General features: G+C 34.3%; 1 protein-coding gene across 7 annotated transcripts; it reads left to right on the top strand.

Moving 5' to 3' along the window:
• Positions 1 to 42: 42 nt before the first annotated feature.
• On the top strand, positions 43 to 10,578 carry gale (UDP-galactose-4-epimerase). 7 transcript variants are annotated; one of them, XR_015512731.1, is made up of 11 exons: positions 43 to 129; positions 1,065 to 1,194; positions 1,513 to 1,625; positions 3,394 to 3,507; positions 3,686 to 3,862; positions 5,885 to 5,998; positions 6,502 to 6,568; positions 7,261 to 7,346; positions 7,445 to 7,522; positions 7,635 to 8,829; positions 9,811 to 10,578. XR_015512731.1 is itself a non-coding variant. In XM_087289486.1 (11 exons), the coding sequence occupies exons 2-11, from the start codon at positions 1,074 to 1,076 to the stop codon at positions 10,267 to 10,269; spliced, it is 1,053 nt and encodes a 350-aa protein (XP_087145612.1). In that variant the 5' UTR covers positions 43 to 129; positions 1,065 to 1,073; the 3' UTR covers positions 10,270 to 10,578.
• The last annotated feature ends 952 nt before the right edge of the window (positions 10,579 to 11,530 follow it).

Here is an 11,530-nt window from a genome sequence, read left to right as displayed (position 1 = left end):
TTCTACGTGTCAATGAAACCAGGAAGCGCGAATGAATAAACCGAGTAGTAAACTGTTCGTCTGTTTGTCAGTGAACCTCCTGTCAGTCGCGGGTCCCCGAAACTCTCCTGATCCGCTTTAATCAACACGGTGAGTGTGAACTTCACAACCTGACACACACACACACTGTCTGTTCTGACAGCTCACAACTGCTTTGTTCAGTCAGGTGACTTTTAAAGTTACTGAAATCAGTGTATGCATACACTCGTAGTCCAATTGATTTGATCAAATTGTATCGTAATTTGGAGGTTTTTAAGGATGTAGTTTGTGTGTGATTAACACTGTGGTGTGACGATCATTAAGACAAAATAACTAAAGGTGAATAGGGTAAAAAGTTAAACTATGGTTAACTTTAGCATTATACTTTATATATTATATCAAATTTCTGTCCATTTTTCTTTATTTCTTTGACAGTGTCAAATGTTTTATGCAGGGGGCATTGAGATCTCTTTTCTTCTTTACAAAATATAGAAAATACTGTGAACAGCCAGAAAATAAGACAATATTCACAATATTTGTAGGGGAAATAGTTGTAGTATATAGGAAACAGTATATAGTTAGGCAAAATATCTATGAACAAATCCCACAAAAACCTTCAGAACATATAGACGTGATTTAAACTGTGAAGTATGTAAGAGCTGCAGAAGTTTAGATTTACGGTTCACATTGAGAAAACAGCCTTTAAAATATGCATTGCAACTGAAATCTACAGACACAAACTGATAAAGTGCAACCAAAGTAACACATAAAAGTGCATTTTGGATGTTTTCTTTACATAACACTAAAAAAAAAACACTTAATGTAAAGCCATGAAGGCCAAAATCCTAAAGCTAAGAGTGTTTTTGTTTGGCATGTCTCACTGTATGAATGAAAGAGCTCCATTGATCCAGGATACTGCAGGTGACGGTAAAGCCACGTAGTGCACACATAGTAGTACAGGTTGAGTAAGAAAATGACACACCCACATACTTGTTAACAATGATCCGGTAACTACAGTAATTCACCTTTGTGTGTTTGTGCTGAAGGCTCTCAACATGCGTCAAAAGATCTTGGTGACTGGAGGAGGAGGATACATCGGCAGCCACTGTGTTGTGGAGCTCATAGAGGCTGGTTTTCATCCTGTGGTCATTGATAACTTCAGTAATGCTGTCAGAGGTGAGCAGACTTCAGAGAAATCACAATACTTTATATAAAGAGCTTCAGAAATATCCTGCAAACACAGTCAGGCCTTGTGTGGTAATCGACAGTCTGAGTAAAACTTAAAGTAAAATAAAAATATTTTTATAATATGGGATATTCAACATAATATACATTTTATTTTCTAATATAAAATGAATTAAAATGTTTTACTTTTAAAAGTTAAATATATAAAAATATTAATAATCTGTAATAAAACTGCTGCTTAATTTAGTAACAGATTTGTTGTCCTAGCAGATAATGAAGTGTGTGTGTTCTGTGTGTTTTGTTGAGGAGAGGGGGATGTACCTGAGAGCTTGCGGAGGATAGAGAAGTTTATGGATACTCAGATTGAGTTCCATGAGCTCGACCTCCTGGATAAACCTGGACTGGAAAAAATATTCAAAATGGTAAAATTGTAATATATTTTATAGTTTTGTAATATTTTTGTATTTTAAGTATTTAAAACAAAAATATTTTATAATAATAATTATTATTATTATTATTATTATTATTATTAATTATTATTATTATTAATTATTATTATTAATTATTATTATTATATAATGTAAATATCACATATATAAATATTTCATTTGTTCTATAATTTGTTATAAATTAGGGTTAGTATTGTTATAAGTAGTAGTAGTAGTAGTATTGTTATTATAATTAGTGGTATTATTAGTATTATTAGTATTATTATTATTATTATGAATATTCAGCCACAATGTGTCTGGCTTAAAAATGAATTTTTTTTCCTTCGGATTAGTGCCTTTATTAATCAGGGGTTACCACAGCGGAATGAACCACCAACTTATACAGAATATGTTTTACACAGCTGATGCCCTTACAGCCACAACCTAGCACTGGGAAACACCCATACACTGGCATTCACGCACATACACTACAGCCAATTCAGCTTATTCATTTCACCTGTACCACATCTCTTTGGACTGTGAAGGAAACCGGAGCAGCTGGAGAAAACCCACCCCAACACGGGGAGAACATGCAAACTCCACACAGAAATGCCAACTGACCTAGCCAGGGCTCAAACCAGCAACCTTCATGCCTTTAGGTGACAGTGCTAACCACTGAGCCACCGTGCCACCCTTGGCTTTTTTTTTTTAAAGTGTTTTTATAAAGTTTTTATTTTAAGTATTTAAAAGAAATGCATATTATTATGGTTTGGGACTTGTAGAGCTGCGTATCGATGGATTACTCCTCAGTGTTTGGACTCTCAGCAGTGAATATTAAACCACAATGAACTGAACTATACATATAAAGATGAATTGGTAACACTTTACAATAAGGTTCATTAGTTAATGCAATTACTAACATGAACTAATCATGAACAACACATGTACAGCATTTGTTAATCATAATTAAACATTTACTAATACATTATTAACATCCAACTCCATGCTTGATAACAATAGTTAATGTACTGTGAGTTAACATGAACTAACAATGAACTACTGTATTTTCATTAACTAACGTTAACTAACATGAACAAATACAGTTGTAAATGTATTGTTCATTGTTTGTTCATGTTAGTAAATGGATTAATTAACATTATCTAATGAACCTTATTGTAAAGTGTGACCGATGAATCAATTGAATTTAAAAACAATTATTCTTAATGTTTTAATAGATTTTAAGTATCTATTATATATATATATATATATATATATATATATATATATATATATATATATATATATATATATATATCTTTTTAATTATTCAGCAGCAACATGCCCTATGATTTAGTTTTTATTATTTTATTATTATGTTTTATCATTTACCCTTAACATGGGTATGTAATTATATAAACAAATACCTTTAATTATATAAAATGTGTTACATATTTTAATTATTCTACATATTCTTATATATTTTCATATACTATAATCTACTTTTGTTTAGTCACTATATGTCTTATTCTATTTTTGCTTTACGTAATATAAAGTATATAATGTTTTTGTATTTCATCCTATTATATATTTTTTCATTCTGCCTCATTATCTCTGCTGGTGTATGTTTGTAACTTGTTTTTAATTTTTTAACTTCCTTCAGATCAATTTAGTCATTTCTAAACCAACCTTTCAAATAATGTTTACAGCACACTCTAGTGGTCATATATATTGATCGTTTTCTCTCGTCTCTCTCTCTGTCCAGCACTCTTTCTATGCAGTGATGCACTTTGCAGGTCTGAAAGCTGTGGGTGAATCAGTAGAACAGCCTCTGCGGTACTACAGAGTCAATCTCACAGGAACCATCAATCTGCTGGAGGTGAGAAATCTGACTCTTTGCATGGATTTTTGTGTTTTTACGAATGGAGTGTCCAAATGAATCTGATTGTTGAAATGCAGATACAGTCCAGTTTACAATCTGTGTATGCATGTTAGTGCTTTTGGCTTTAAAGGAATGCCTTACTGGCTGTGGCCCTGTCTGTGTATGTGTGGATCAGGTGATGCAGTCTCATGGGGTGCGTAATCTGGTGTTCAGCAGCTCCGCCACAGTCTACGGAGACCCTCAAAAACTCCCCATTGATGAGCAGCATCCAGTAGGCGGCTGCACAAACCCCTACGGCAAGACCAAATACTTCATAGAGGAGATGATCAGAGACCAGTGCACAGCGGAGAAGGTAGACGAACACCTATCCATTATGTATTGAGACAAACAGTCTCTTTTCATAAGCACCAGACTTTTTACTTACTTACTTTTACTTGCTTTACTTTTACTTACTTTAACTCCACCTCCCAAGGACTCAATAAGCAAAACTATCTTTACTTGTGAATGTACCACAAATCATGTTGCAATGCTATTTTTTTCTAACTTAAATACCTCTGTTGCACAGTATCGTGCATGATATTGTCATGTCTTATGTAAAAGTGTATTTATTATTGTATAGTCTGTCTCAGGCCCCATTTACACTAATATGTTTTAGTTTTAAAATGGCGTTTTAGAATGAAAGCGATCCACATCCACAGTGGCGTTTCATCTAGCGTTTCTGAAAAGATCTCGGTCCACACTACACCGCTGAAAACACACATCACGTGACCACACACACTCTGGCATGCGCTGCAGCATATGTGGATGTCTGAGCCCCATGCAGTCAGCATGTGCTTTGAGCACAACTCCACAGGTGAGAGCAGTGCATGTCGGAGATTTCATTAAGGATAAACTGCTGGATCATGTCACTATAGCTGTTAAACTTGATATTTATTTCATCTTGTCTTTATCTAATGACTTTTTGGTCTTTTGAAACTATTACTTGATCTCAGGTAACGTGTTTTGGTTAATAAGTTAAAATATTAATGTAACCACATTCACCGACTGATTGCTTGCATTTATTTTTTGTATTGTATAAACTTATTTTACATTATACTTTTTGAATGGCCATTATTGATTATTAAAAATGATATTCAGCAAAAGAGTATGTTTCGTATTTTCAATAAAAATGACTGGAGGTAGAAATTTTACAGGCTTCGTTTTGTTATAAATATGCATACAGTGAAGTGGTCATATGAATATGTAGCTACACGATGGTTAGCATTTTTGGTGTCTGTTAAATTGCTAAAATCAAGATGAAAATGGGCAGTTCCTTATTATTCTCCATTTTCCCCCCATTCACACTGACACGGAGCATCAGCGTTTTAAAATGAAAATGGCTTCTTAAGCATTTTCAAAAATTCTGTTTTCTGGGCTTGAAAAAATCTGGGGTAGTGTGGACGGAAGGTGTAACCCTAGCACTACATATGCTTTTTAAAACTAAAACATATTAGTGTAAACGGGGCCTTAGGCTATTTGTACAGTTATAGTATGTGTAGTATATATTATTAGGTTAAGATGGTTCTTATGGTCAGTGTCATGTTCATATTTATGATTGTTTATTTATGTTTAACTATGGGCCTGCATGCCCATACATGACAATAAAGCTCAACTTGATTTGACTTGAGTAGGCCCAGACAGAATCTGTCCGCAAGGAAATGTCAATGTTTTTGTTTATTTACTAATGTAAAAGGGTCTAAATGTAAACTTGTTCAGTATTTATTTAAATTATATTATTGAAAATTATACAGTTGTTTAGATCATTTGTGGTTATGTTTTTTTTTTTCAAATGTAGATGATTATTTTTTTAACCCATTGTTGCATTGTGGTTCTACTTGGATTTCCATTGTAAAACTTGAACAAAAGACTTTCTTTGTTTTTAAAAGTCATTTGTTAGGTTTCCAGCTTCTGTACTCTTAAAATCTTTTTGCAAAAAAAAATAAAAATCCTTGGATTTTATTTATTATTATTTTTTTTTTTTTTTTTCAAAATTCAGAGCAGAAATAGCCAACTAAATTCTGCCTGGCTCTACTTATGAGTGAGTGACCTTTTGGGGTCATTTGCACCTAAATTTAATTGTAGAACTTTTACCTACATTTATATTTAGTTATTAATAATTAGATTTTTGTGGAAGTTTATTTTGATAGAATGTTTAGTTATATTAGGATAATATGTTGTTAAAATGTTCAACAAGTATCTGCCATGTAATAGCGAATGATGCTGGTATGACAATAAATATAAACGCATACCTATATGACACTTATGATTGAGCATTCTGTCTCGTGACATTAATCAATTTGTGTAAAGAGTGTTTGACTGTTAATATGTTCTGCAGGACTGGAATGCTGTGCTGCTCAGGTACTTCAATCCCATTGGTGCTCACATCTCAGGTCAGATTGGGGAAGATCCGCAGGGAATCCCAAACAACCTTCTGCCTTACGTTGCCCAGGTAAACGCCAAAGTGAAGTTTTTTGACAGACCAGTGGTGTCCAAACTCGGTCCTGGAGAGCCAGTGTCCGGGAGAGTTTAGCTCCAACCCTAATCAAACACAGCTAAACCGGCTAATCAAGCTCTTACTAGACAAACTGAAAACCACCTGGCAGGTGTGTTGAAGAAAGTTAAAGTTAAACTCTAGTTAAACGAGTTTGGATACCCCTGGTGTAGACGGACATTTGAAAGCATACTGATTGCTACAACTTTCAGTACCACCCCTGGCCCATAGGTGTCTGTTCATGCAGCATTCAAGAGTTCCAACTACACCAACATGAACATCTTTGTATTCTTTCATGTTAGGTTTTTTTCAGTCTCTTTTTCTATGTACGTCTATTGTCGCTGTATTTTGCATACGATTTATTCCGACTATCTTATGAATTGACCCAAAGCACAGCAAAATCTTTTGTATAACTGAATTACTGCTTGTTGTGATGTACTTTCTCCTTGTGTTTGTGATAGGTTGCTATTGGCAGACGAAAACATCTGAATGTGTTTGGAAATGACTACAGCACACCTGATGGGACAGGTGAGGGGGGATTTTTCACTTTGCTGTTTTTTGTATGAAACTTTTGATTGAAAAGTTTTTCTAGTTTGTTTTTACTATTATTTCTTTCTTTCCTTTATTTACTACAAATAAACATTTGAAAATAAAGCTAAAATAGAATAATAATGAGATGAAAATTTTAACTTAAACTAAAAGAAGTTATTGTAAAATGTTAATAAATACTATAGAATGTGTAAATAAAATCTTACAATTAAATCTACACATTAATATTACATAAACAACATACAAAACAACAAGGATATAAAATCACTAAGACAGAAAGTGTATTGTTAATAAAATGTTAAAAATAGTAAAAAGTGCATAAATTTATTAAAAATCTACTTAATAATAAAGTGAAGCTGAAAATATAAAAATTATAATGAACACTGTTAAAGAATAAGTTAAATTTAATTTCCATTTAATATAATTGGTTAGATCTGCCTACATTTACCTGTTATAGTTTGTAACAAGTTTAATATATAACATGTCTCTAAGCCTAAAATTAATTTTGATTTTAAATAAATAAGATTTTTTATTTTTGCTGAGTTCATTTTGGAGTCATGATGTTTTGTATAATTCCATTTTCCCCAGTTTATTTTACTTTAGTGCTTATAAAACTTTTTAATTAATTTTTGATGAGGAAAAACACAGATTCTTTTTCCGCTTTTGGGCAGGTGTGAGAGATTACATCCATGTTGTTGACTTGGCAAAAGGCCACATTGCTGCAGTCAGAAAACTGAAGGACAGCTGTGGGTGTAAAGTACGACGTTTTCTCTTCTTCATTAATGTGCTTCATTATTCACATCATTTCCCCCATCAGGCTTACCTCTCTGTGCTGGTATGTGTGTGTGTGTGTAGGTTTATAACCTGGGCACGGGCACAGGGTACTCAGTGCTGCAGATGGTCAGTGCCATGGAAAAAGCTTCAGGTCGAAAGGTGAGAGCTGAAGCTGGTGTCGTCCACAGCCTGAGTTCACCTTTATGACGTTTATACTGGCATCTGTGTTTTGGTCTTTCCTTCAATAGTAATATTTTTGTTCTGGTCTCAGATTGCATATCAGATTGCCCCACGCCGGAGCGGTGATGTGGCCTCCTGCTATGCAGATGCTAGTCTGGCGGAGAAAGAGCTGGGTTGGAAGGCTGAATTCGACCTGGAGAGGATGTGTAGGTGTCAAGTCAAATCAAGACGCTCAGGGCCAAACCACTTTCTTTATGATGTCAATATTCGGTCTAATAGAAAAGAAAACATCCAAAATACACATTTAAGTGTTTAATTTGTCGCATGACAGTTTATGTCAGTAGATTTACATACTTAATTATAGTACATATTTCAGGTAATAATTTGTCATAAAATTCTATGTTTAGATGGACACCAATATTCTGATTTTAATACGATTAAGACAATACTCTGATTAAAAGTCAACCATGTAAACAGTGAAATTTCATTAATTAATCAGATTAAGGTAATCAAACTTAACAGAAATGGGATTAAAACATGTAGTATGCCGATTTTAGTGGCATTATTCACTACGTTTAGGTGGACACCAATAATTCGATTTTAATGCGATTAAGACAATACTCTGATATAGAGTCTACCATGTAACCAGCAATTTTTTTATTAATTTTTATCAGATTAAGGTCATAATTAAACTAAAGAGAAATCGAATTAAGACGTGTGGAGTATGCTGTTTTTAGTCGCATTATCAAAGTGCAGTACAGACGTGTAATCACCCTAATCCAATTATTACTGTCATGTAGAACATTTTGCAGCGTTTTGCGACAGGATAGTCCACACACACACACACACACGTGTAACCCCACCGGTCCTACACCGCCCAACCCACTCCGAGCTGGGATCGAACCGGCCACCTTCCGCATGGGAGTCGGGCGCTCTACCAAGGAGGCTAAAGACCATGGCCTCTAGCGTCTGTCGCTAGAGCACCTTTAGAGGTCAGAGGAGCGAGGTTCACCTGCACAGCACCTACTAGCTGGCCTCCGTTACACGCGCACAACTGTTTGACACTCTTTGCACCTAGCCAGTCAGTGCAGACCACAGACACCTGCATCGTAAATGCAGTTTTTTTTTTCTTCCATTCAGCATGTGATATGAACTTCTATTAAAACAACACTCTTCTAGCAGTTCATAGTTGCATTCAATATCTTATTTGTCACAGAGGGCGTGCATGAAATGTTCGTGAATGAAAGTGAAAGTGCCAAATCGCAGTTAAAGTTGACAAATTAAAAGTGAAACACCCAAAATTACATGAAAAGAGATTCCCAAAATCCCCTTTAAAAACCTAATATTTAACAAAAAGTAGACTCTGATGTGTCAAAATACATTAGAATTGAACAAAAATTGTGAGAACTTCAATTATTGTTCACAAATTTGTGATGCATATCAAGGGTGTAGATTTGGCATGGATGGAAGGGATTTGTCCCTATAAATATCCAGTAATTACCGAAATGTCCACGCCAATAATTTAATCACCTTCAAAATTAAATAAAGCTCTGTCAATCCTTAGTAACCTAGACATGCAGAAAGGGTTAAATCCCGTTCTCTTCTCAGGTCCTCCCTTCCACAAAACACATAAGAAGAGTGTGATTGGCTGAGCCTATTTATGCTGTTAACGACAGCTGTAATTACATTTGAATGTGGAATGCGCCAAAACAAAGAAATTTTCATGTCCTTCTCAACTGTACATGGCAGACATAAGTAGCAACTTTTCAAAGAGTCAGGTTTTTGAGTCCACCATTATAATAATAACCAAGGCTGTGCAATTCATCGAAGTTAGGTTTGTATTTTGGCTGTCTTGATTATAAAAAAGTGATAATCGGGATAAAGCAGTTAAATTGCATCACGTGCCTCTCTAGATTTCTCTACATTCATACCTCCTCAAAGCCAGATTGCAGTGAAATCATGTAAATTGACTTTTGCAGTATGGGACGTGTTTCAGTAATTGTTATTCGTGATGTTAAGTGTTTAAAGCCTTTATTCATGTTTTTAAAAGCATGAAAGAGAATCTGTGCTGTTCTATGCATGCCGTATAGCAGGGGTGGCCAGCCCTGTTCCTGGAGAGCCACCTTCCTTCAGATTTCAGTTGCAACCCATATCAAACACACCTGCCTGTAATTATCACGTGGTTTTCAGGTCCTAATTAATTGGTTCAGGTGTGTTTGATATGGGTTGCAACTGAAATCTGCAGGAAGGTGGCTCTCTAGGAACAGGGTTGGCCACCCCTGCCATATAGGGATTTATGTCAAGTGCAAATTACACTCTTGCTACAAATATATGCACTTTAATACATTAAATGAAATGGGGTGTATTTAAACATAACATTTGAGAAAACTTAGTAATACAAATTTTTTTTGCCATTCTCATCCCTTTATCAGACTTCTTTGATACTGATGACAATATTTTTTACAAAAGTCTTGTAATAATCTATGAGCATTTCAATGAATGCCCTATAAAAGGCTAATGAATCAATTGGGAAAGTTTGGCTTATTTTACCCTGTTCACCTTCAGCGTGTCATCTTCCATGTGCATGAACAGATGAGAGAGTAATGGGCTGTGAAGTGCTGCAGCTTTCGATTAATCCGACTGTTTCATCTCATCACACAGGTGAGGATCTGTGGCGCTGGCAATCCCAGAATCCCACAGGATTCAGTAATGGAACACTACCTTGAAGCTGGATAAATGTAGACCATTTCTAATGGGAAAAAGGGAATTGCACCTATGACAAAAAAAATGAAGCCAAAGTGGGACAATGAAGTCTTTCATTTTTTTTCATTGTATGTAAAATCATCTATCTGAAAACTTGAAGCTAAACAAATCATTCCATCTGATTCACTGTCTTTTTCTTCTTGAATGTGCACTGTCATTGCCATCTCACTTTTATTAAAGCACACTGTATGGCGTATTTCTAATGTAGAGTTTTTTTATACTTCCTTATCAGTGTGAAAAAATAAAAACTATTGCATTTGTTTAGAAACAAATTCTTTTGTTGTTGATGTCAATTGTCAATTGTTGTTGATGGGGGGGCCAACGTTTTCACATTTTTGTAGCCTTCCTTATGAATCTGTATTTTATGGTTTATGTTTATATTCATTTATATATAAATATCAGAACCAAATGCATGAATGTTCTTTAGACTTGCTAGAAATGTATGTAGAAAAGCATTAGAAATGCAAAAGAAATAAATAGATTGAACTTCTGAAATAGAAAATACAAATCAATTAAATAATCCAACATTTTTTTTAGATAAACATTAGGCTGATATAAAAAAAAACAAATTTGATTAAATAATCAAATTAATACAAAATCATAGAAAAATATAGTTAAATTAAGTGCACAATTACAAATAAATCCCCATTAGATTAAAACGACAAATAACAATGATTAAAAAACTTGAGGCTAAACAAATCATTCCCTCTGATTCAACGTCTTTTTTTCTTGAATGTCATTATGTCATCTCACTTTTATTAAAGCACACTGACACTTCCGCATCAGTGTGAAATAATAAAGACTATTGCGTTTCTTTAGAAAGAAATTCAGTTTTTTTTTTTTTGTTGCTGTTGATGGGGGGGCCAAAATTTTCACATTTTTGTAGCCTTGCTTATGAATCTGTTTTATATGGTTTACGTTTATATTCATTTATATATAGCCTAAATATTAGAACCAATTGCGTTAATGTGTTATTAAACTCGGTAGAAATTTTTGGAGAAAAAGCATTAGAAATGCAAAGCAAGTGAATAAATTGAACTACTGCAATAGAGAATAAAATTTAATAACTAACTTTTATTTTTTTTAGATCATTGGTCTCAAACTCAATTCCTGGAGGGCCACAGCTCTGCAGATTTTAGCTCTAACCACCTCCCAACTCACACCTGCTTAATAGTCTAGTAGTCTTGAACTCCTTGATTAGTTGGATCAGCTGTGTTTGATTAG

Source organism: Danio rerio, chromosome 17 (assembly GCF_052040795.2).
Source record: "Danio rerio strain M-AB ecotype USA chromosome 17, GRCz13ab, whole genome shotgun sequence".
Classification (NCBI taxonomy): domain Eukaryota; kingdom Metazoa; phylum Chordata; class Actinopteri; order Cypriniformes; family Danionidae; genus Danio; species Danio rerio.
Note: the sequence above shows the minus strand (reverse complement) of the source record. Positions and strands in the feature narration are given on the sequence as shown.

Bases quoted from the DNA above. Each gene is read 5' to 3' on its own strand.
- gale (XM_087289486.1), top strand. From the start codon at position 1,074: ATGCGTCAAAAGATCTTGGTGACTGGAGGAGGAGGATACATCGGCAGC. The intron at 5,999-6,501 runs GTAAACGCCAAA...TGTTTGTGATAG, and splicing joins TTCTGCCTTACGTTGCCCAG to GTTGCTATTGGCAGACGAAA. The intron at 7,347-7,444 runs GTACGACGTTTT...GTGTGTGTGTAG, and splicing joins AGGACAGCTGTGGGTGTAAA to GTTTATAACCTGGGCACGGG.